Source organism: Amblyomma mixtum, chromosome 3 (assembly GCF_055824585.1).
Source record: "Amblyomma mixtum isolate Tamu chromosome 3, ASM5582458v1, whole genome shotgun sequence".
Taxonomy (NCBI): Eukaryota; Metazoa; Arthropoda; class Arachnida; order Ixodida; family Ixodidae; genus Amblyomma; species Amblyomma mixtum.
Window position 1 is genome coordinate 406217549 of NC_143014.1, and position 26322 is coordinate 406243870.

At 44.2% G+C, this 26322-nt stretch overlaps 1 protein-coding gene across 3 annotated transcripts in view; it reads right to left on the reverse strand.

Moving 5' to 3' along the window:
* LOC149357496 (uncharacterized) overlaps positions 1-25874 on the reverse strand; it is a 49258-nt gene extending 23384 nt beyond the window's left edge. The window contains exons 1-6 of one of the 3 annotated variants that reach the window (XM_089584762.1): positions 25797-25864; positions 17075-17194; positions 15322-15495; positions 13306-13518; positions 4388-6275; positions 955-1184 (exon numbers count right to left, since the gene is read on the reverse strand). In XM_089584762.1, the coding sequence (XP_089440888.1) occupies positions 955-1184; positions 4388-6275; positions 13306-13518; positions 15322-15329 (2339 nt within the window). In that variant the 5' untranslated portion in view covers positions 15330-15495; positions 17075-17194; positions 25797-25864. Of the gene's footprint in view, positions 1-954; positions 1185-4387; positions 6276-13305; positions 13519-15321; positions 15496-17074; positions 17195-25796 lie in introns of all 3 variants that reach the window. The other 2 variants (XM_089584763.1, XM_089584761.1) reach the window with 2 other exon arrangements.
* Between the last annotated feature and the right edge of the window lie 448 nt (positions 25875-26322).

Here is a 26322-nt window from a genome sequence, read left to right on the forward strand (position 1 = left end):
AGAGGGTGGAAATGCATTGAACTCTATGGAAGTTTGCTGGCGGCACAAGATTTTTTCGTTGCCGCGAGAATTTCGCTCTTGAGGGCTTTCGTTAATGAGCAGTTCAACTGTATCAAATTTCCTGCATACATCTTGAAGCTTTAAATTCTATACTCTACACTGTACTCATTCGTAAACTCTCTACTATTTCTGCCTGGTCTTCTGTGCTCACCACTCAGGCTATAAGCATTACGGTCTGAATGTGCATTATGAAGAAAACACTGCCTGGCACTTGCAGAAGTCCAAGAAGCTTAGGAATGACCTAAGCTCTTCATCTTCAGCTCTCAACAAAACAGCAAGGAAAGCAAGATGGAAAACAACAACAATAGCATCACTGATCCTGCTGAAAAAGCTTTCAGCTTAGACCACTTTCCACAAGCTCAGCCCTCAAGTTCATCTTGAAGAATTTAAGCAAGTCCCATTGCCATATGGGGATCCCATTTAACGAAAGCTGGCAGGTCCTATTGGGAAAGCCTGCTCGTTCTACAGGAAAGGCAAAATACAAGACAGTGCATGGTGCAATATGCCAGGCAGTGCATGATGCGAGACAATTTACCTCTCACCCCATTCATATTTTTATTACAATTTTTAAGCCTATGATAAGTGGTAAACTAGTGAGGCAAGCACACCTCCAGCCAAAGCTTGTCCAACAAATGCTGTGGCTAGGAGATCATGAGAACATACAATGCGAGTCACCCTTACAGCCCTTTCAACAGTCTTCACAGCATGTTTCAGATAATTTTAAGTACCCACTGAGGTCCACGTCGGCAAGGCACATGACCGTTCAAATTCCATCACTTCTGTAAATGAGAGCCAGTACATCCTTTTTTTAACCTCAAAAACTACTCCAACTTCTCACATTAAGCAGTGCATTGCCTGTGCAGTAGGTGACAGTTTGTCGATGAGTGTTCATACCTGTGTGCCCCGATGTCCTTGCCCTCTACGCGAATTGTGATGTCCGTCTCCACCTGGCCAATGAACATCCTGAGCAGGTCGTCCCCCAACTTGGAGCAGGCACCCAGCCTCTCTGGGCTGCAGCCTGACTCCTGCATCCTCTTGTCGATGCTTGACAGGCAGCTCACTTCAGAGACCTCCGAGTACACAGTCTCTGAATCATCATCCCCATCTCCAGGAGAGAAGGGAGGCTGCGGTAGGCATAGGCAGCACATAAGGAAAGAAGCAAGGATACCAGGGCACCCACAAAACACTCCGCAAATGGTTACACTAATTACATTACACTAAGATATGGATCAATTTTTTGTTAACCTATCACTGCAAGGATATCTGCAACTATTTAATAAATGCTAGCCCTTGATGTCACCCTTGGAAACACTCATAAAGCATATTTTACACCAGGACTTGATATCACGTAAAAGTGTCACCAGCATAGTGTTCACCACCTTGTGAGCTGCTCTCCGATGCCAATCCATCAATTAGAATGTCCCTGCTTCACTTCCCATCAAACACTGAAGAGCAGGAGGAGGTCAGAAGTATACCACACTGAAAATGCAGACAAGGTTAGGCATCCCCAGAATCAGCATCCCAGAAGTGGTATCAAACAAAATTTGAACTCTGTGTTCATTCTTTTAAACCTGACACTTTATGCAGTAATTTACAGAGAAAGAAGTGCTTTAGTTGGATTAGTCAGGTCTGAGCTCCTGTGCTTGGATAAGGTGGTGGACCCTTTGGTCACCAGCATCATGCCTCAGTCACCAGCATCATGCTAATGGCCTGTGTTGCAAAATGCACATTGTGCACCCATATAAGCTCCAAAGATTTTTTTTTTATTTATTTATTCATACTGTTCACCCTCTGCATGAGGGTCATTACAGGGAGGGAAACATATACAGACACAAGTGCAATTCTCTTCGCTAAAAAAAGAAACACTCAAATGCACAGAATTACAGATTTGCACAGCAATCTTCCAGGAACGCGTTCACACCTATCACAAATTTGTCTACATCTGTTTGGTCCACAACGCCACTTGGTAGTTGATTCCAAATTTCTACAGCATCGGGAAAAAAGGAGTAGCGATAGACTTAGTACGTGTAATAATAGGTTGTAATACCTTACTGTGATTTTTCCGAGGGCAACGCTTCAGGGGAGGTGTAACATAGTGATGTTTATTAACTTTGACTTTATCATTCATTATCAGAAAAAAAAGTTTCAATTTCTGCTTTAGTCTTCTTTCTTCTAGTGATTCTAACTGACACTCTTTTAGCATTGCTGTGACTGAATCAGTGCGGCGGTATTTAGAGCATATAAAACGTGCTGACATCCTTTGCAATCTTTCCAGTTTCCGTTTTAAACCCTTTTGATGAGGACTCCACACTGCACTTGCGTACTCTATGATTGGCCGCACGAACGTCTTGTACGCAATCAATTTAATTTCTCTAGTCGCATTCGGCAACTTCCTCCTCAGGAAACAGACCTTCTGGTAGGCTTTTAAATAGACATTTTCAATATGGGTGCGCCAGTCAAGATTATTTGTTAATGTCACTCCCAAGTACTTGAGACACTTTACTTGATCTAAGGAATTTTCACCGATATTGTATCGAAACATCATAACATTCTGCTTCCTTGTTACTTGCATGTAATTAGATTTTTGGTAGTTTATTTCCATACCCCATTTCAGGCACCATGAGTTTAACGACTGAAGACATCTATTTATGTTCATCTGATCTGCCGGGGAAGCCACAGGAGAGTAAATTAAACAATCATCGGCAAAAAGTTTCATTCTGACAGGCGATTCGACGATAGCAGAAATATCATTTATATACAATAAAAACAAAAGCGGACCTAAAACGGAGCCCTGTGGCACCCCCGACAGAACTTCACGCCTATTCGATACTGCACTTTCTATTTTGACGACTTGACAGCGGTTACTTAGATAGGCCTGAATCCATAGTACTATATTTTCAGCGATTCCTAATCTGCGTAGTTTAAAAAGAAGCTTATGATGCGGAACTTTATCGAAAGCCTTCGAGAAGTCTACACAGACCACATCTACCTGCTGACGTTCATCTATAGCCTTGCAAATGTCGTTCACTGTTTCAATTAAAACAATGAACAAAATAAAATGTGCACTCATCAAATCCAAACCAGAGCTATTAAAAAACGTGGGGGGTGGTTACCTTAAACACAACTTTTTAGTTAATGTTGCATGCCTGTCTTGAAATGGTTATACAGTAGAACCCCGTTCATACGTTTTTCACCGGACCGGGAAAAAAAAACGTAACAGCCGGGAAAACGCAACAGTGAGGAAAGCACCGAAAATTAATGAAAACAGTGCAGCTTTGACTTGAAACAATTAATTTCCGCAATTTGACCCTAGGACTTTAAAAAATCGAGAATGGTGGATTGCAGTTTCTTTCGCTCGCTGGAAAGAACAACGCGTTTCTCAATAGCAAAGGCCGCATTGCTGTCAGCGTCGCTTTGCGGTGCGGCCACACCGCACGCACGCAGCAGTGCTGTGCAGTTCACGCGCTCACTGCAGTCCACGCTGAAGCGATGTTGTGCACAGCGTCAAGCACTGAAATGTTTGTAGGCTGCTCGCTGCGCTGCTCCGCGTAAGCCGCCCTGGCTGCCTGTCAACTGCGTTTAGTACGTCCAGCTTTTCCTCAAGGGAAAGCCCCTTCCGCTTACTCAACGCTATCACGCCATCAAAGCACAATAAAGATGTTGCGACTGAGAAGGATGAAAAGGAAATTGCACGGGCCCTGCCGACTGGCCCCTGCCGACTGGCTCCAGCCGAGCCACCACCGCTGTCACTTGCAGATAGAGGAGAGTTAAAAGATAAAGAGTGAAAGAAAAGACGCGCTGATAAGCGACCGCAGCCGCGCGCCTCCTCCTCACCACCTCCCACGATAAAGATCGCGGCGTTCGGCGTGCGAGGCAGATAGCCATCTAGTGGCGGCCTCTCCAACTCGCGTGCGGCTTCTTGCAGCCAGTTCGGTAGCCAAGCCGGGCCAAGACTCGTCAAAAATCAAAATGGCGGTTGGCGCGCATTGCCCGGGCGGGTTCGGGAAGCCCGGTTGCGACGTATCATACGGGATCGTTTCCTCGGCTACGACGTAACAGCGGGGTTCCCAATACATTGGATCCTATGGAAGCTGTGCCGGGACCCGAAGAAAACGACGTAACAGCCGGGAAAACGCAGCAGTGAGGAACGTAACAGCGGGGTTCTACTGTACTAAACATTTTACACATACAGTCTCAGCACTTTCTTTCAATGCACACACCAGCGGAGATTATGCCTTGTAGAGGAGGATCTGACAGTGCTCAGGTCACTTGTACAAATGCAAACACAGTGCATGAAGGGGCTATACTATCTGAGGCATGTACGCACCCTTGGTATACTTTCCCTGGGCACGACTGCAGGAGACTCTTGAACCACACTGGTATCAACCTTAGTCACAAGGACTTCCAATTCTGGTTTCTTGGGCAGTACTGTTGATGACACTGGTCCTGCTGATGGCAACACCTCAGCTTTTGAAGACGCGTCCTTTTTAGGCACATCACCTTCCCGGTCACTCTCATGCTCTAGGGAATCACTGTCCTCGCCATCGCACACCTCAGACCTGTGGAATGTCATGGCATCCACATCCTGGGGCCGTGTTGACGACTTCACGGGCAATGCCCTGGGTGCTGGTTTCACAGGCTCTGGCTTTGCCTTGCGCCTGAGAATCGGGCTCATTGGCAGCAAGCAGACTTCAGGAGGCTGGAACCTTGATTGGCATGTCGACACCCTCTTTGGTGAGGAGACGTCCCCTTCAGCAGTGGGACAGGGTGCAATTCTAGTAGTAGGCTGTTCCGTAGCTGGGATCTCCTCCGACACAACCAATATCTCTTCACGCTCAAAGTGTTCCCACATGCGGTGTTCAACAATGCTTCGCTGCCTCTCTACACTGTTTGCACCATCCTTTGCAGGCTTTCCCTGGTAGTTACTATACGCTTCGTGGGCACAGACAACACTTTCACTGTGGTCATCATTGATGTCAATGAACATCGACAGTGACAAGGTGCATGGCATTGTGCGAGAGGATGGCTTCTCATCAGGATGAGAGTCATCGTGGTGAACTGTATTGAAGTCAACGTACATGTAGCATGACTGAGGTCGTTTGGACGAATCACTATCTCCTTTGGGCTTGCTTGCTGGTGACCTTTTCTGGGCCTGGCCTGCACTAGCATCTCCACCAGCATCTATGTACATGTACAGAGACGAACCTTGGTTTGACGGCTCCTTGTGCTGCTGTGCCTGGGTTTCTTCTGGTTCTGTCTTGTTTATGTCGATGTAGAAGGGGAACAGCGCACCCGATGCGCGACGCTCCTGGTTTGACCCCAGTTCAGCTTGGTCAGCAGCACCCTGCGAGGGCACTTCCCCCACATCATTAAGGCTGTCGTACGCCACTGCCTCAGTAACAGATGTGTTCTGGGACATGAAGCCAGAATCATTCATCCCAAAAGCAACACAAGAGCCTCTCTTCTTCTCGCCAAGTTGCCCACCGACCTTAGGTGATCTCGGAAGGCATTGGTATGACACTGGCATGGGAGCAGGAGATTTCTCGTGCAGGAAGAATGCAGACATTGGTGCCAGAGACTTTCCATCCTGCTCTGTGGAGACTTTCAAGCCTGCTTTATTGCACTCCTCTACAATTGTGGATTTGTTGCTATGCTGTTGCTCCTCATGCTCCTGCACACCCATTATCGCTGCTGTCTCTTCCCCATTCCACTTTTCAATGGCTGCCTCGAGCGGCATCTGGCTCTGCAGATCAAATGTTCCACTCCGCACCATGCTGTTGCTCATGCTCACGGAGCACTCGTCCCGGTTGTCTGAGACGTCATCGCAGGCTTGGCTTTCCTCGTACACTTGGGTGCTATCGCATAGGCTGTCTAGAGGTTCTTCTACATTTCCAGCTGTTGCATCACGGTTCTCACTACAGTTGGCGTCATTGTCATTCACAAAGCATGAGCGGAAATTCTCTAGAGAGTCCTCAGCCCCCGTCTGCTCAAGTGACCCAGTAAACACGCCGCCATTGTCCCCACCTGGTTCATTGGCTGAGCCGCTCTCGATTACTTCCTGAGTTCCCTCCCTGGTGTCAGTCTCGCCAGTCATGTCCTGAAAATCATCATCGCCACCATCTTCATCATCTGTCGAGGCAGGATCATCCTGGGAGCGGAGGGCTCGAAGAATATCATGCTCCTTCTTTCGAATGTCATCATCGGAGTACACGCTCCTGGATGAAATGCCAGACAAGAGAAAAAATCAATCAATCACTGCACCAGCCCCCAACATGAACGGGATGTTAAGTGGTTGCTTCAGTAATCAGACATATTTGCACAAATAAGAACATCGGTAGACATTTCAGAAGAGATGAGGCTTGGGCATGTTGGTCAGACATACTTAAGGGAAAAAATAGCGCACACGAGAAGACGGGACAAGCGCTTGTCTGTGTCTCCTCGCTTGTCCCGTCTTCTCGTGTGCACTATTTTTTCCCCTTTAAATCGGTAGACAGGTCCTTAAGAACCAATTTTTTACTCCCTTCGTCACTTTGTGTCAGTTCAGTGGAAATGGAACAGCACACAAAGGGAACAGCATAATGGGACAAGCACAAGTACGGACAGACACTAGGACAAGCCCTTCCCTTTGTGTGCTTGTCTGTTAGAGCTGAATTCACATATAACCAACTATAAAAAAAAACAGTTTTCTTCCTTCCTTCTTCCTCATCCCAAAGGTGACACTACGTAGTCCTGGTATCTGTATTCTAAGCTCAACGCTCTTAAGGAATATTAGCCTGCAATGCACACCACACGAGTGAAGTAGCAAAAGCAGCTGTAGCAGATCTAGTGTGACAGAACACACAGGCAACCAGCGGTACCCACTCCCCCTGCTGCTTTGTACTGCATTTGCACAGATCACACGGTGTTAATTTTCACTGAGAACCAAAGTGCTACAATATCAGAAAGCATGTCATAAAGATTCTGTTCATGCCCACAACTTTAAGGGGAGACGCAGGTCTTGAAATGATAAAAAAATGTGAAAATTTCGATGTTGCAAAAATGGCAAAGCACCCGCACAAAAAGGTTTAAGGCAATTGCATATTCTCCGCCTACGAAGAGTGGAAATTGTGATTTCGGAGCGAAATGTGACAGAACTTCGCGCCTGTAGCTTCTCATGACCACGTTCCCGATGGCCACCATCTTAGTTTTGTTTAAAAACTGGGCCCCTCCCCCACATCCTGGTATTTCTCACTACTGCGAAATATTACTGGAGTGTCCCCATTCTGCTGTTTTTTCAGGCCTCTACAACGACCTCCAAATAGCTGGCACACGCACTTCAAATGAGATTTTCTCAGCTTCATGATTTTTGCCATCGTGACTAGCCTTACGGAAGTTTTTATGTTTTTAAGGCGCAATTTCAAATATTCTTATATCGTTGAAAGCAGAAAGAAGTAAACTGTGGAGCTATGCTTTTTTTTTGGCTGAGTCGAACATTATTATTTTGTGAACCATGTCACCTAACTATATTTCATAATTATGGTGCTTGGACATAACTGAACATTTTTATATGATGATGCACCTCAAAAACAGTATAATTAGCATAGCTCCAGATGGCAGGTCTTTGCCTACGGCTTCATTTCAATTGAAAGTGTCTTAATGACCCGTAAGAATTCAGGTAATTATGCTTCAATTATTTTCATATACTATGGGAACTACTGAGATACACTGAAACTAATTATATTTTTGAAAACAGGAAGAAACACATAAGCACACCCAATTTCATTATGATATCTTTTATAATTAAAATTTTCATTTCCAGTCCGTGTCTCTGGTTAACATAGTTACAATAGCCTTTATTGTTCCCACACTGCCCGCTTTTAGGCACTGCATTGAGAGTATGACTGCAAGGTATTGGCCTCACAAAGAATGAACTCAAAGTACAGGCAAAATATGTAACCTGGCAGCACACAACCAGGCAGCACACAACCTTGGATTTTGCAGCTGACATGATTCAGGAAAGCAAAGCCCATGAAATAAATCCCCACAAAGACTCACAGCACAGACAACACAGCAGCCACCATCATGCCCCTGAACTCAGTTTTCTTCACATCTCTTCTCCCATATAACACTTAAATGACTCTTAATCAATATAGCATGCCTCTCACATTCTGATATGGCCACACTGAATATGGAAATGAACAAAAATGGGCATTTGTCCGAATCCATGTAATTTAGCAATTAGTACACAAATTGCAGCCAAATAAAGCTGCATTATTTCTGCAGAACTTGCAACGAGATGTCACCCATGAACTGCCCAAGGAGACAAAGACGCAGTTCGTTTTGATTGCAAACTTTTGCCACAGGTTAACATTACAAGTAATGAGCTACTAGAAATAAAAATTACTACATCATGCATAGTTCCGTATGCACGAAAAGCATGCAGAACTAAGCGTTCACAAATGAAAAAAATTCACCTCTCTCAAGAAAGCAAAAATGCCTCTGTGTACACACTCAGTACTCTCTTTTTTAGCCCGTGCCATCATACAGACAACTTGGCACAACCATTTCTTCTACTTTAAATTGAAAAGCTCATCCTGACCAAATCATGGAAAATGGCAGTGCGAAAGAAACGGGGATGAAGATGTAGAAACACAGGCGACAGGACAAGCGCTGAACTACCCGCTTAATTTTATTGAAAAACAATCCAGATCTTAAACGTTCGAGTGCATCACAAGTCAGGTTATTGATAAAACTATGAATGCGCATCTAGCAGCAACACAACATTCATTCTCATTATCACTGGAGGCTAGATACAGGCAACCACGTGAGGGCATACCTCTAAAAGCGGAAGAAACGACCAAAGCACGGGCAGAACGAGTCTTTACATCAGAGCAAAAGCAGAGACAGATTAACCACAAAAACAAACAAAAAAATCAACAACAAAAGAGCCAACAAGCAAAGGTCTAGTCATTTAGTTGCACAAAAGCAGTGTCAGGTGGAAAAGGAACTAAGTAAAACCACGAAAGAAATGTAATCATTGGATGGCGCCATCCTGAAAGGAGATTTGTCTTGGTGCTGGATGCACTTTCATGGTTGCATCGATAACCTGACTTGTGATGCACTCGAATGTTTAAAATGTGGCCCATTTTTTCAATAAAATTAAGCTGGTAGTTCAGCACTTGTCCTGTAGCCCATGTTTCTACATCTTCATCCCCATTTCCTTCGCACTGCCACTTTCACTGATTTGGTCAGGATGAGCTTTCAAATTTAAAGTAGAAGAAATGGTTGTGCCAAGTTGTCTGCATGATGACATGGGCTGAAACAGAGTTTATTGAGTGTGTACACATAGGCGTTCTCGCTTTGTTGAGGGAGGTGCATCATTTTACATTTGTTAACGTTTAGTTCTGCATTCTTTTTGTGCATACAAAACTATGCATGATAGAGATACTTACGAGTTTAGAGCTCGGCAATAAATGTATTTTGTTGACGTGGCCACATTTACATGCTGCAGTGTACACTCAAGCTCTCAAGTAACACACCCTTTCCACTCCTCTCAATCCCAAGAGTACCGGCTTCCAGGATCCTGGATCACATTAAAGGCCTACTTGACCAAAATTTTGCAAACCATAAAAACGTTTTTTTCGTAGTACATCCCCGGATTATGTTAACCTCAAAACATTACGTTACAGTTTCAAGCAGTTAAGTTGCCAACGGTACACAAAATTCGGAGTTTTCAATAACGAAACAGGAAAAATGGGCGTCATTACCACCCGCTGGAAGCGATGCATGTTTAAGACAGGAGTCCATATAGGTTCAGAGCGTCTGCTCGATACAGCTCGTGCAAAGCACTGGTAGTGGTAGCGTGTACAGCACTTTGCTCAATAAATGGTAGTTATATATGGAAAAACATATATTAAATTACATAACTTGCATCATACATGGAATGAAACGCCCCAGAAAAAACTGGCAGTGGCTTAGCTCAGCTAGGCCAGGATATACACAGCAAAAGCAATTTCGTCTCCTGACATTTCAGTAGCAACACGCCACCGTCGTTAAGCAGCTTGGCGGCGTCTCTTAGCGAGACGTTCCTCTCGTTTTTTGGACGTCTCGGCCGATCGCTTAGCTTTTCTCGTTTCATTATCATGCTGTCGGCCTGCCTTGCACCATGCGATGACTTCTGGATCGGAAGACTCAATGTCACGCAGCCTGTACTGCTGCCGTGACGAGCACGGCCGCTCTCCTTCTTCTATGGTGCGTGTCTAAAGGTGGATTCACACGACGGACTGCTTCACGGACCAATCGGTCACGTGATGTCTGACGCGCGGTCCCCCCGTCCGCGGCGAGCATTCACACGACGGGAGGAAGCAGCAGACGACAGCGCGGACGAGCCAGTCGGATTGTCGCATTGTCGGCGTAATCGTCTCTGTGCGTATCCCACAGAGCGGGAAAACTTTCCACAAGGGCAAGAAAAAAAAAGGTTGCGTCATCTGTGAACCTAGAACCGTACGAACAAGACGCGCTTTGGCTGTTAGAAAGTTCGCCAAGTGGTTCCATCTTCGCAGCTGTCAACAGGACTATGTAGTTTTTCGCGCTCGCATGTACTTTGGTTCGACCAGAGGCTTGTATTGGATTTTGTAAGCTTGCTCGTTGCCAGACTAAACAGTTTAACCGCTACTGCTTTGAGAGTCACGGCCAAGGATCTCAAGCAATCCGAAGTGTGAAAAGGTCTCTCGGCCATATCACGAATCGCTGCTCGCGAGTGAAGCGGAGCAGCAGGAATCAGTGACGTAGGGTCACGTGATGCCCATCCGCGAGGGCACTTCGCGATTTGGTCCGTCGTGTGAATCCAGCTTAAGGAGCGAGCGCATCGCTTCCAGCTTATATCCCAGCTGCGCGGCGCAACTCTGCGCATGTGCAGTGCGGCGCAGCGGCTGCGGCGCCATGGTTGCCATGGTACTGGTTGCCTTGGCAACAGCGCATGCGCAATAGCAGCCTTTGGCAGGCACCGCGAAATGCACTTCTGCTAGCCTAGCGTAGCTTTTGCTGCAAAAGTTTTAAATGTGTTCTATTTGCTGTGGTAGACTAGAAAACTCCTCGTTCAACCTCAGTGAAGATGATCGCGCCGCTATGCTAGTGAGCGTTGTTTGCCTGGTAGTATTCGATTACAGCTTGTGCAAAGTTTGGACACCGCGAAGGAAGGAGGCATGTTCAAATGGAGGCCAAGTAGAAAAAGTGCTTGTACTAATCAAGTCACTATTTTTGAGCGGGCCCGCATGCCAAAAGCACACATGCGCTATGCTATGTGTGCAATATGGTTATTGTCTTGATAAAAAAAAATGACCTGCCTTCTCCTTTCCCTTCTCATTTTTTATCCCCCGTAGAAAGGTATTTCTGCCTGTGCAAAAAAATTTGGAGCAGGTACAAGGTAAATCAATAAAAAACAGCTGGATATCCAAAAAGGGAGCTCTAGAGAATTAAGCATAGTGTAAAGTGAAAGAATCTACCAGAAGCAAAATTTGTGTTAACGAAATAAATATATATTTTTCTCTACGAGGACTGTGGTGTCAATGCGGTGCTGATGGTGGGCTTGTTCATCTTTGTGCGCCTCGGCCAGGCAAGCTGCTGCGCGTTGCAAAATGCATACCGGTTACAAATGAGCATAGACTTATGCGCTGTGTTCATTAATGTATTTACAGAGAGCCATTTAAAGCCTGTGTACTGCAGGGATGAAAAAGTTATAATCTTTTCAACCACACAGTAGGCAGAACGACATGGTTGCCGGACCCCAGCTGACCATACGGCCACCACGCAAATTGCTGGTAGGCAGTGTATCTGCATCGACTGAGTAATAATGCAGAACATATAATCAAAATTATTTGTTGCTCTCGGTTGAAAATAATGTCATTTAAATAAATTATGCGCTTCAGGTCGCTGAGGTTTTGGAAACGTGCCAGATGATAACACTAAAGCTTCTTGTATTTGACCTCAAGTATGAATGGCGTGAGGCAGTCAGTAAGAAAATTGGGTGTTTTCAGTAACGCACGTGTAGCCTTCCAGGATTCTGAGCTCGGCCTGCGAGTCTTCGCGGAAGCAGATACACTCGATGCCCGACTGCATTATTATGTTTCAGGTACAGCTGCACCTGAATTAAATGTGTGAATGTTTATTCCTTTTCAGATGAAGCAGACCTCTACTTAGACATCTGCCTGGTGTAAATAACGTGACATCAAAAAGACACTGCTCGATGAGCAAAGCCGTCTACTTTAGCTTCTGAACCAGCTAAGCTAGCTTGTGACTCTGATTAGAGACTCCTCGCAGCCTTCCTTCTCCCAATTATAGCCCTCTTGGTACGTGGCATGCTTTGCCAATTGGACCAGAAACACGTATGTGCTTTGATGATGTAGACCAGGAGAGGTCTACTGACAAAGCCCTGCCCATAAATGGGGTTAGCGTGAGAGAGAAGAGTCAGTCGCCTACTGTTAAATTTTTTTTTTAAAAAGAAGGGAATACACGTTAAAACTGGAGCTCCAGACAGTTGACACCATCTTTCGAGATCGGGTGTGAAGGACAGTGGCCGAGAGGTATACATGGTGCTTTCTGCATTCCTCGTATTCCTTTCCGCGGCCACGCACTTCGTCGACATGATGCCAGAGGTTAATTTTTCCCGGAGACCATCGAGATTCGCGGTGAAAACCGCCAGAAATGCGCCAGAAGAAGGACTTACAAGGGGCACTCACTCACTTCGGAACGCCTGAAACTGGAGAGCCGACGATGCCCGTGTCTCAATTGTACGTCATTTCTGGTCAGATTTGTTAATTGTCCAACACACCGCTAGGGGACTGCGTCGTCTGCTACAGAAGTATCTGAACGCTTATGACTGAAATACTAGACGCTTCACAGCCCTAATATTAAACATAAATATTGTTCATAACATGCACACTATATCGAGCGCAAAATTAGACATAGTCAACTTTCGGTCAAGTAGGCCTTTAACACACATGGCAACCTCATCAGACAGCATCTTCACTGGTCAGACCAAAGACTTGGGTTACATTCTTTAGAGAGGTGTGACCAACACTGTGTTCTCGGTAGCAAAACACTTTCCCAACAGGAGGATTACAATAAAATACACCTATACTGACAACGTAATGCCTGAAGAATAGCCCTCACAAAACTACCCACGTCAAACCCATTTCAGGATCTCTGTAGTGCACACAACATACAAAAGTGTGAACAACGCTCCTTTTCTTAACTATGGCGGCTCACCTGAGGAAGTCCCGGAGCAAATCCTTGTCAAGAGGCACAGCAAACACATTTGCACCTTCCCCTGAAACAGCACACCTCTCAGTGAGAAGCTTCCAGAAGGCAGGCACCCTCACTAGAAGCACTGCCTTGTGGGCCTTCAGCACCAGGCCACCGGGAGAGTCGTCTGACAACGACTTGATGGTCACATCTGAGAAGAGGCCGTCTTCAAACAAGCTGCACAATAAGGCATCAACTATGTACTCAAAACCTCATAGGTAGCATTATTACAGCACTGAAAACAATGATAAAGATTAGTGGTTGGCAACTGAGACACAATGATGCCACAGTTGATGTAAGGAGCCATAGTAAACACTTCATAACACTAGATGTTTTCTAGCTTCCACAGAGAACTAACTGGATGGCCTAAATCAAACCTGACCACCACACTGACTGAGAAATGTTCTTATGTACTCAATATAAACAGACAACCAAAAGTTTACAGGTGTTCACACCCACTGCACATAATTAAGGTACCGTATTTTCCGGTGCACAAGACCCGGCTTTTTTTTCGAAAACCTTGCTGGTGCGTCCTATACAAGAGTGCGTCTTATATGCGAATTTTTCATTGTTTTTTGCGAGTTCAGAAATTACTCAGGTTCATTTTCAAGCTTTTCTTACCGAAAAAATATCACTAGCAATGATGCGGTTGTGGTTAATACTTCAATACGGGTACCACCGTGCGCAACTTTTTTTAGGTGAACTTTATCATGAAACGGCGGGGATGACAACTTCCGGGATCACAAACACACGACCGTTTCGGAGGCCCCAAGCAAAAGTAATGTGAAATGCCAAAAGATGACGACAATCACGCTTCTCGCCATTGTCAAGACAAGCCAAGACAAGCCGGCGTTCTTTTTTTAGCCACCCTTTGCAACTTTGTTTGCTCCGTGTACGTAGAGCGAAGAGAATGTTTCAGCCGCGTTGACTCCAGAAATGGTCGAACTTTTTGATAGTGCATCCGAAGGTGATGACTTCCAAGGTTTTAAGTAGAAATAAAATGTTCTTATGGACATATGGGAGAGTTTTTTAATTTTTCTTCCTTTTTTTTCTAAAACATGGGCAGGAATGGCGTGAGTGTTGCCTTTTTTCACCACTTAGCGTTGCTTAAGAATTTCTCACAGGTACGGTGAATTTCGTGATGGTCGCGCAAGCGTGTTTAATTGATCCTCACTAGCCTAACTGGGTAAACTGGGGTGCGTCTTATATACGGGTGCGTCTTATATACCAACTTTTTCAATGACAGCCTGCATATATGGCGGGTGCGTCTTACACAAGGGTGCGTCTCATACGCCGGAAAATACGGTATGCCAAACAGCCTGCATTTGGGCTATTCAGTTTGAAAGGGACACTGATGGCAAATCGAAGTTGGTCTGTATCGATAGCTTATCATGTTTTAGTAATAATGATGCTGATTTCACTGAAAACAGAGCTTTTATAAAACAGAAAAGGCCAATAAATGGTAAAGAAAGTGTGCTGCCGCCACAGGCTGCTTTCACAAACAAACTGTGATCAAACCAAGTGATTTTCTTTTTCTGTTTGTGGATCTCCGAAGCTAGACCACATTGACATCAACTTTCAGCTGGCGATCACAGAGTTCCAAATGCACTCAACGACATCATCAACTTTGGGAGTGTGAATTAAGTGGTGGGAAAAAATGTTCCATTTTATAGCCCAAATTTCTCAGCAGTCAATACATCTTTTGCCACTTAATGAATGTCAATACAGCCACAAAGAGCCAAACCATCAAATTTTACAAATAAAAAATTGGACGGTGTTGGCCTCAGGGTCCCTTTTAGTAGGAGGCCACAGAGGAAGGAATGCAAAGGCTGACAACTGTGCAAATCTCGCCATTTCTGTACTCTCACTGGCCAATGCTGCCTGACAGAGACCAGCCATACATGTAATGCATACAAACCAAGCTGCCACTCAAACCATGACACAGTTAGCTGCAACATGCAGCAGCAAAGACTGCGCTACCTCAGCATGTGGCTCTGTAGCTGCGCACGGATGCGGAGCTTGAGTTTCTCGTGCTCCTTGCCTCACTTGAGCAGGAAGCCTGGGCTCGGATGCAACGGGCTCCAAGCTGGGCTTCCCGCCGCCATGGGCGCATCGCAGCAGGTGCTTCACCCACTGCAATGCTCAGCCATTGGCCTGCACACAGAAAGCGCACCCCTTAGCAGACTGCAGTCTCATACGAATGGTGTTGAAACAAAATGAGACTTCTGACAAATTTGTCCACAAATTTCAGACTGTTCCGCAATTAAATGTGCACCGCAGAATGCTTCTCTCAGCTAAATTGGTGAATTATTCGAGCTCAAATTTCAAACAGAAATGGCATTTGGTCAGCAGAATTGCTTTATGCCGGAGTTGTTTGGGGTACATGCCTGACTGAATTGATAACAAAAAGTCAAATAATCACATCGTCTGCAGCGACAACGAAACAAAACAAGCCGTTATCTGAGCGACTGCACCAGTGGCACCATCTTATTTGTCAGCCGTAGAGATTTGGCAAAAGTGGGGTGCGTTTTGCGAGAGATTTGAAGACGCTCTTTCAACTGCTTTATAAATGATCACAAACAACTTACTTAGGCCAAAACCACTAAATTCAGTCTTTCATAAAGAAGAGTCTTCAAACCTCCCGCAAGCCCCCCACCCCCCTTGCCGAATCTCCACAGCCAACAAAGGAGACTGCACCACCAGTGCAATTGCCCAGATATCGGCTTGTTTTATTTCGTCACCGCCACACACGGTACAAATATCCAAATTTTTTTATTGATTCAGGCAAGTACCTCGAACAGATGTAGCATAAAACAATTCTTCTGACCAAAATGCTCTTTCTGTACGCAGATTTGAGCTCAAACAATTCACCAGTTTAGCTGAGAAGAGCATTCTACGGGGCGCGTTTAATTGTAAAATGCAGGGACTGAATTACAGCCTTGGTGCCTGAAGTAGCCATTTTCTGTTCATCTAAAACGCAATAAGAAAAAGAGACAATCTCCAATGGGCAAGTGATAAGGTACGCATGTTAACAAATAGTACAGACTGGTTGGTTGGTTTATGGGGTTTAACGTCCCAAAGCAACTAAGGCTATGAGAGACGCCGTAGTGGAGGGCTCCGGAAATTTCGACCACCTGGGGTTCTTTAATGTGCACTGACATCGCACAGTACACGGTCCTTTAGAATTTCTCCCCCAAAGAAATTCAACCGCCACGGCCGGGATCGAACCCGAGTCTTTCTGGTTAGCAGCCGAGCACCATAACCACTGAGCCACCGCGGCGGCAAATAGTACAGACTATATTGGCTGTAGCAGCTAAGGCACATCAATACCTAAACAAACAAAAGGTGTTCTGTAGAAATGACAGCAGGTGAATATTTTCGGACAGTATGTGTGGTACTGTTCTCAAGAACAGAAAAGTGCACAAAGACTAAGGTGGAGACAGAACAGGTACTATGAACACATTTCTGTGTGCTTTCATGTTCTCAGAAATGCAACTCCAACTTGCCCAATCAATAAGGCAATGCCAGTTAACATGCAGAAAGCCTTCTCACTCGTAATCACACTGAAAACTAAAGGGCAAGGATGGTGGCGAGGGGGGAGACAAGGAATAAGTAAAGGCAAAAAAAAAATTATTTTTGCCTTAACTTATTCCTTGTCTCCCCTCTCGCCACCACTCCTGCCCTTTATTTTTCAGCGCAGTTGCAAAGGCTTTGCGTACACGTGAGTGCTCACTTAAGAAATGCGAGCTTCAATATAGTTGTTGAAAGTTAGAGCTCGTCCCGTCCACTTCTCTGCTGTGTCCTTGTGTTTTTGCACTTCCATACCTCGTAGTGAAAGCTGGCGTTGTGGCCCCTGAGAATACATGTAAACAAAAGTTTTTCAAAGCAGTTTTTCTGATTTCACAGGATGCCTATGATGTCATCCATTCATGAAGAAAAGCTGAGTACATCCTAGAACTTAATGCACAAGTATGAAATGTGATTTCAAAAGCAATATACCATTTCAAAACACTGCGATACGTGCATGTGGAAGTCATTCCCAGCTGGGGGTAGAGGGCAGCCCACAGACACACATGCAAATACTTCATGGAGTATTTTTCTCATTTCAGAGTACCCATGGAGACGGCTGTTCGTTAACAGTTGGCGAGTACTTTGAAGAAGAGAGTGACAAAGTATGCAATGTTAAGTCATTTCAAAGTAGTAATCTTTTTAAAACTCCACAATGAACATGAGCTGTAAAGCCATACACACCCACAAATGGCACTCTATCTGCTGGGTGTTTCTCCGAATGGCACAAGCTTCTCGTGGAGTCTGACATGCTGTCAACTGCGCTACATTGGCTCACAAATACAGTCGTTCAAACTAGCCAGCCTAGACAGCCCAGCACGAAGTTTTGCTATAGACAGCTCTACATGAAAAGTAGTTCTCAAACAGCAAGATAAGCGAACGCAAGCGATCCATGCACTGTAGCATGCGACAGCACAGATGACACCCCCAGCCACCTCCGCTAAACTCTAGCCTCCGCAGTTCATGAGCACCACTTACCTATAAGTTAGAAATTTATCATGATGCTAGTCTATAGAATTCTTTTGTTAACTCCACTTTCTCAGAAAATTGCTGCTTTCAAGCTTCCTTCATGCTTCAGCATTTATTCAAACTTCTCCATGGATGTCGTTCACCTGCTGCTTATTCATCAGTTTTGACAGTTTTGCTATACCTCCATATCATCTTTAGGGTTCCGATGTACCATTGGCAGGAAAAGCAAGTGGACCAGACAAATGTCACTAAGGTTTTATTATAAGTCAGCTTAACACTGCACTCGACAAATTCTGAGCACAGTAAGCGTGGCCTGCTACACTTAGCATCTAATGACAGAGAGAACTCATACTATGATGACCAGTTTCGAGAAATAAAACTAACTCTGTGTCAATGGTCTATCCACTTTTTCTGTCTATTGTACAGTCAGGCCGGAATGAAATGCGAACAGAGCATGTCAAGAAAACAAAATATTTTACCTGCCTACTTTCAGCTGAAGTGTACAACTAGCCTGATTCATGTGTCTGGGTAAAGGGCCTACTGAAATGCATAATCGAAAATAGGTTGTAAAGGAATATCTCGCTGCAAAGCAGGAATGTATGTCATATGCGTGTTCGCGTTTCATTCCGGCCTGACTGTACATGCTATCACATTCCCCAATACGATCCTACATGTTCTGTGACAGTTTGCTTGTGCCCAGCCTACTTACCTTACCTTCTACTTTACTAAACAAACTGAAATTTGGCAAGGTTGGTTTTCAGGCTAGAACTTTATCAAGCAGTTATATAACCAGAAAATTTATCTGGGAAGGGAGGGGGGACCATTGCTAATGAAGGGGAAGGGGGGCCTTATTTAACTGATGGCACCTTTCATGGCAGCAGAGGGCTGCTTGTTTGAGACGGTGATACCTGCTCGCATCTAAGTAAGGATGAAAAATGAACTTCTAGGCTCGAAGACTCTGTTCACAGCCTTGCTAGCGTGAAATTTAATCCGAAAAACTACACAGATCCAAAGTATCTGCCGTGAATATGTACACATTCCTCTAAAGTGTCTGACAGTGCCTCAGTAAAGTCCAAAAAATCGTGCAAGTCCGAATTATTGGTCCGAAATATCGGTTGGCTACTATAATCAAATTAGATGAAAATGACATTTTCAAATACTAGCTCAAATATGAATAGGAGCACCCACCGTTGCAAGCTGGCAGTTCTGTGCGGGGAAGAACAGGCACTCAGTTTTTCGTGGCTTCAGGAATTGCCGCAATCACCTTCGAAAAGGCGCTGAAACTTGGGAAGAGGTCTCCCCTTTTCTCTAGTCACGGCCACCTGAGTTGCCGTCCCTTCAATTATTAAGCTGCGCTGCTCTTGCGTGCAGTTTTCGACAAAATTTTATGTCACGAATTTTGGCTATATTGAAACCATTTCACAATTTTTTAACCTGTTTGTGATGTTTATAAGCCAATGAAAAGATGAAGTCAGGATAGCGAGACAATAAGGAGGTTCTGTGAGGACATTAAAGCAGCAATTAAGTAAAAAAGCATCACACTATAATTTTGGGTGCTTGACTGCAGAAGCAGGGAAGAAGCATGGGTGACCAGGGATTTTGAAAATGTGGCATGGATTTCAGAAGTGAATAGTTAAGAAAAGGAAATGGGTACACATAAACAAAACCAACTTCACACTGTACACCAAATAGCATCGTTCAAAGAGCAGAGCTGTCAGGGAAATGAGTGACTGGACGACCGTGTGACAACGAAACTGAACTCATGTGAGTTGTACAACATGAACTAGTGGGCGAGTTGGTCTGACATATCTAGTGAAGCAGCGCAACGGCACAGGGCCAAAGGGGAGAAACACAGCGCTGTGTTTGTCCCTTTCTTCCCTTTGGCCTTGTGCCGTTGCGCTGCTTCACTAGACTAGTCATGTGAGTTACTAATCCTGCACAAAGTTTGCACCAAAATAATCAAAACTGTCCCCAAAAGCCTTCGCTAGTAGCAGAAAGGCATTCAGAAAAACGTTTGCAACACCACACAACAGCTCGCAGCAGATCCTAACCTGATGAAAAGGTGTGCACATGCTACTACACATGAATTTTTCAATACAGTCGTGGGATAAAATGACAATTGATGCACTTGCAATGAGTAAAAGCACGAAAAAGCAAAGAATAAGCCACACAGAAGTGAAGGCAACGCTAAGTGCTTTTTTTTTTATCAATGGTATGGTCACAGTAGAACAGGTACAGCTGGATTGGAAAAATGAATAGCAGTACAACCTCGAAAACTGCAGTGAAATTAAGTGTACAGGATAACCTAGAGGTTCTCATGAAGCTGACAGCACAAAAAGGAACTGCAGAGCTTGGATTCATCAGGACCATGCCTCAGGTCACAGTGTTCGGCCTGTAAAGCACTCTCTGGCTAACAAGGGAACCCCGGTAATAGGCACCCATTTTACTAACCAGATTTAGCTCCATAGAATTTTTGTCTACTTTGTAGGCCAAAATCTGTATTTACAAAAAAATTCTAAAACTCCTGAATGAGGTAAAAAAAAAAAACAAAATAGTGCTCTCAAATGAGCCAACACATGATGACCTCAACCACTACTTCCAAAAGCAAAAAATTCGTACTCAACAGCGTACCAAAAAAAGAGCTGAGTATACTGCAGGTGAGAACAATTAAGTTACAAGACTGCAAAAAGGGGGGAAAGTTTTTATGCATAGCAAATTTTATAGTAATAGCTCCCTCTAAGGTAAACACACTTTGAATTGTAATCAATTTGAGCAAACTGTTGCGATTTTTATGTTGTATATGTCACGCAAATACACATCTGATTCCTGTTTTGCATTGTATATGTATTGAATTCATGCTACGCCATATTTTAATCCTCTGAAATTTTTCTAAGAATTTGGGTGACAAAATTCAGGCGATATTTTTTAAATTCTGATATTCAAGTAGAAATAAGGTTATTCAGCAAAAAGTCACATAATAACAGTTTTTTGGGGTTTTGGGTAACTTTTCACAGTAAAAGACAAATACTATACTTTTTGCTCTTACTTTCCTAAACATGGAAGGTGCATAAAGGAGTAAAGACACCTAATTTTGGCGGCATGTTTTATTCTCTACAATGATGGGGAAGACGCCACTATGCATGGATCAACTTGTGGTGTTCACCTATGACTACTAAATAATTTATAATCAAATTTTTCTGTGATGTTGTTTCAGTTTCAACAACTGAAAGATAGCAATGATGTCAAAGTGTGGTTATATGTGATGTCAGGCATGGAAAAACTGTGATATAATCACTGTGTCATTGTTTTAATTCACTACAGTACTGAAGCCAGCCTTCTTCAAGAACTGGAGTGGCAATGAATGTAGAAGCAGTGATTATATTGCAGTTTATTCATGCCTTACTTGACCTATAACCACATTTTGACGTCACAGTCATCGTTCAGGTGTTGAAACCTAAACCGAAAACAGCGTGAGAAATTTATTTGTACTCTAGGAGAATACCACATGGTAATTGATGTATAATAATGCCTTACATAATATTACAAAGAAGAAAACACGCACACAAAAGTAAGGTGTCTATACTGCTTTAAAATACAAGCCACTATAAGTGATAATTATTGCGTGGGACATAAAATGGTACATTTTTTGCTCATTACTTATATAAACGTGAAAGGTGCACTAAAACTGGTTGCCACATCAAATATTCCTTTTTATTTCCCCCATTTTTTACAATTTCCACTTCATTATGATGCCCTGAACAGCACTCTCGTGTCGGCACAAGACCTGCCTGCCTTTGTCGGTATACTGTGACAACATTCATTCAAGGTCACTTGAAGCACACAAGAGCCTTGCAATAGGATGTTGTTAGTGTGGGTATTGCTTGACGCAGTGACGACAACTGGACGTCTGGTCAGTGCCCGTGTCTTGGCCTCTCTTGCCAGTGTTCTATGAAGCAATTACTTTGGTGTTTTCTTTTATGAATTATTTTCAAAACTGCTACCCATTAGGCAAGGAAAATAAATTTGGAAAAGTATGCATTAAAGGCTCTCTAACACTGCATATGCCACATGAAGGAAAGTACAATTAGAGTAGCAGGAAAGAAACTGCTCATTAGTTTATGGTGTAGTAACCTCTGTCCTGCATTATTTCATGTGCACAAAGCAAATTACCCATATATGCTTAAGTTCACAATAATCAGTATCCTGGCAAATGCAAAAGACAGCACAATGACCAGGCCTAGTGAAAAGAAACTAACGTCAGTGATCACTAATAGCCTAATATTTGTCATTTCAGGCAGCAATGGCCTCACAGCCAGTAAAAAGAAAAAAGAAATGAACACAATGAATACAGGAAAGTACTTAATTAAGAAGTACCTATGGTAAAAAAAAAGATATTTTTTCACATATCAATGAAGACACATATGCAAAATTCCATATCTGTCCTCACTCATTATTGTAGAAAGCTTACAAATTAGTCATGCACACTCAGTTGAATGCCCCGGTACAACAGCATAGTATCTGAAGTGTAGCTTGCACCTGCACTGATGGCAATGCTGTCAAGTGACTATATTCTTGTCTATATATTACCTCACAACAAAACGAGATCCCCAAAGGTAAACGGAACATATCTTAGCACTCTTTTTCACGATGCCACTATGCACTTTTGCTCCTCCAATATTTGGCTACATGCTGTTATTACAGCCTCAAAACTGCAGCAAGGGCCACTCAGACAATGGACTACACCTGCACTTCGGGCAGTGACACGCTAAAATTTCCAATAGTATTGTGGTCGTGGACGCAATAGCAGTACATGCAGCGCAGCAATGAGAACTGAAGGAAACAACTTTCACATTCATTTCAGCAATTGCTGAGCATTTAAACTGGAAAAAATTGCAGGATAATCACTGAGAATCGAATCATAGTCTTGTGCATGGCATCTATTGCAGTTCAAGGTAATATACGCAAGAAATCATTAGAGTAACTGAAGCCCATTACACCCAGCTTACCACGTTTGACTCAGAACCCAAAAATGCCAATAACTTTTGTTGTCTACACTGGCAAAAAAACTAGAATCAAATTTCGTCATTATTATGAAAACCACTTTTCAAAATATTTTTCTTAAAGCGAAGTGTCAGCTGCCAGAAATGGCAGAAGACATGCTATAAAGGGCAGTCCGTGTAAAGAATTAATATATTAGGTTAATTTTCTCTTATAAACTGGACATCAAAACAGCTGCTGTACATCGGGTGTGCATGGGCCAATGCCAAGCAGTAGTTAACACCTTTTTCGCCAGGCACCCATTCTAGAACCATCAAAAATATCTGGAAAAATGAAGTTCAAGTGAAAAAGTTAGCCCTCACAGCGAAGCAACCTAAAAATTTAAAACCTAAATACTACTACATTAGCAGATGACAGAAAGGACTTGAATTTCTGTACTGATTTATAAGTGGTTTGGTTAGATGTGTGCAGCTTTTTCACTTTTAGAAATTGAATTAATTCTAAATATATACGATAATATTCATAAATCTAGCATATTTTTACATTCTAGCACTGTAGGGGCCAGTAATGACGAAAGGCTGATAGTTTAACTATTCCATTTTATAACTGTGGTTTATGTGGTTGTGGTTTATGGGGTTTAACGTCCCAAAGCAACTGAGGCTATGAGAGACGCCGTAGTGAAGGGCTCCGGAAATTTCGACCACCAGGGGTTCTTTAACGTGCACTGACATCGCACAGTACACGGGCCTCTAGAATTTCTCCTCCAAAGAAATTCCAGCCGCCGCGGCCGGGATCGAACCCGCGTCTTTCGGGTCAGCAGCCGAGCACCATAGCCACTGAGCCACCGCGGCGGCCCATTTTATAACTATTCCATATTTCCATACGTAATACAGCCTTAATAAAGCCAGAGCACACATAAAGCAGCCATAACATATAAGTCTAGCACATTTCTTTGAATGTACGTTACTTCTACACAGAACATTCAACGTTCAGGCATTATTTTCCTGCTCCAGGGTCTAACTGAAAATTGGTTTTGGGGAAAGAAAAGGGTGCAATAACTGTCTAACTTCTCAGTGTATGCCTCCAATGCACCGTGAAGGCTAGAAGCTGAAAATGCCAGTATTATAAGGAAAGGCAAGTACAATTGCTGCGTCTTTCCAAACCATGCCACCCATCAAAAATAATAAAGGAAGGCCATTCAAAAAACAAAAAACAAATAGAGGCACCACAGGTGCAATGCAATAACTTTATTTCCCGCACAAGAAGTCATGCAATATGCCTCACTAAACTGCACTGCTTTACAAAAAAAAAATAAACAAGTGTTCGTGCTATGACAAAATATGATAAAATTTTGCAATATACTCAAACAAGTAAAACTATGCAGATATAAGATTTCATCACTGCTCAAGCAAGGTGAAAATCCTAATTGATCCATCTGGTTTAAGGAACAAGGTTTGGTTTGGTTTATGGGGTTTAATGTCCCAAAGCGACTAAGGCTATGAGAGACGCCGTAGTGAAGGGCTCCGGAAATTTCGACCACCTGGGGTTCTTTAACGTGCACTGACATCGCACAGTACACGGGCCTCTAGAATTTCTTCTCCAAAGAAATTCTAGCCGCCGCGGCCGGGATCGAACCCGCGTCTTTTGGGTCAGCAGCCGAGCACCATAACCGCTGAGCCACCGCGGCGGCTTAAGGAACAAGTTCACACTTTATATACTAACTGGAACCATTTAACAGGAATAAACTGGGAACTTCTTCCCTAGAACAGTTTTACCAGTCAGAATTCTCACCTAAGCAGGAGATTTTCAAAGCAACATCTTCTAGCAGCAGCAAAGAAAACAGCAGCGGAAAAAACACCAAACACAAAATCCACGCATAACTCCAAGAAAAGCGTGTTACGTGTTTATACACACCGCGCATACACGCCGCGGCAGGCAAAAGAGAGGGGCTTTGCTTTTCTTCTTTGGCTATTTGCTTACGTGTAATGAACCGCATTGAATAAATACATCCCTTTAAAAGGCGTACGAATTGCAAACTTGAAGCCCAAGGCTGCAAGTTTGCAAAGAAACCAGTAGCCTTCAACATAGTCAAGACGGACAGGCAAGGGAGCTTTTATCTACTCACGATAGGAAACGCAACCGAAACCGACATACATCCCGACGTCGTATTAACTATTTCATAGATCGGAGCGTAATTATCGTGGTCGACGATCAGTGTACAAGATTTTCTTCTTTTTTAGCACACCTCTGTCTTCCAGAGTATTGGAGCGTATTCTACGCTGGCAGAACGCGCTCCAACAGATAACGCGCGCAAGAAATGCCACAACAAACCTAAGGGCCCAGCTGCAGTCGCGCGCCGGGCACTGCGCCGATTTTTGCTCTTTCCTTCACGCGGAGAGGGCGAAGCGGAACCGCACTGCCAAATCTGGCACCCTAGCGCCATGGCCTTGTTTGGAAATAGCTGCGAAAAAGGATGCGGAGGAGATTTCCTTCCTTGCCGGGGTGTGAGGGGCGAGGCGCGCCCGCCGGAGCACTGCAGCGAAGCCTACCCCATCTCGGGACAGCCACCCAACACATGCGGAGGAACCAACATGCCGCTAGTACGCGAGCGGACGTGTTAGCTCACACAAACGCTCGTGTACTAGTGCGCAGCGAGACTTTGGTCGCTCGCGTGTCAAACGCTCGACAAGCAACAGCTTTCACACCAGACGCGAACCCATGAGAGAAAGCCAGCGCTTAGCTTGGAGGATGATGGTTTATCTCAGAGCCGTCAAAAGCTGGCACCAGCGCAACAGCAGCAGCAAGCGCGGCACAAACGGCGCGGCATTTTGAGTAGCGTCTCTCTACGCGCTGGCGTGCGCGCGTTTTCACCAGCAGCGGGCCGTAATCAGTGGTACACAGTTAATGTAGCGGTACTTTACCTTTCTGGCGACTGCTGATGACAAACTCCACCACGGCTTACGACCGCCGAATTCACCCATTGTGAGCCCAGCGAGGCCCGAAGGGAGAGACTGAGAAGCAGAGAGCGAGAGAAGCGACGCGCGTTCTCTAGCGCCCTCTTTCGCATGTGGTAAAAAAATGCATGTAGTTTTTGTTTCGGTTTCGGGCCTCAAATGCTTCCTTAGTGTATGTGCGCGTTTGTCCTTCGTTCACGGTTTTAGGTTGAAATACACTCTTGCACAAAGCAGACGCATGCCAGGAAGAGACGAAGCTGGTAATTACCAAATGAGTACTGTGGCTCTTAGAGAGTAAATGAGTGAGTCTGTACTGCCGTAAGATTGCCCGAAGCCCAGAGGTCGCCGCAGGAATTGAAATTAAGGGGGAGTGTTGAGGATAGAGGAGAAGCGCATGTTAGTTTTAATTTTTAATCGTGGCGTTCCTGTGTCGTGTAGGAATAGCAACGTTTATTGCTCCAACACTCATATCAAATATGACAAAGGGAAATCA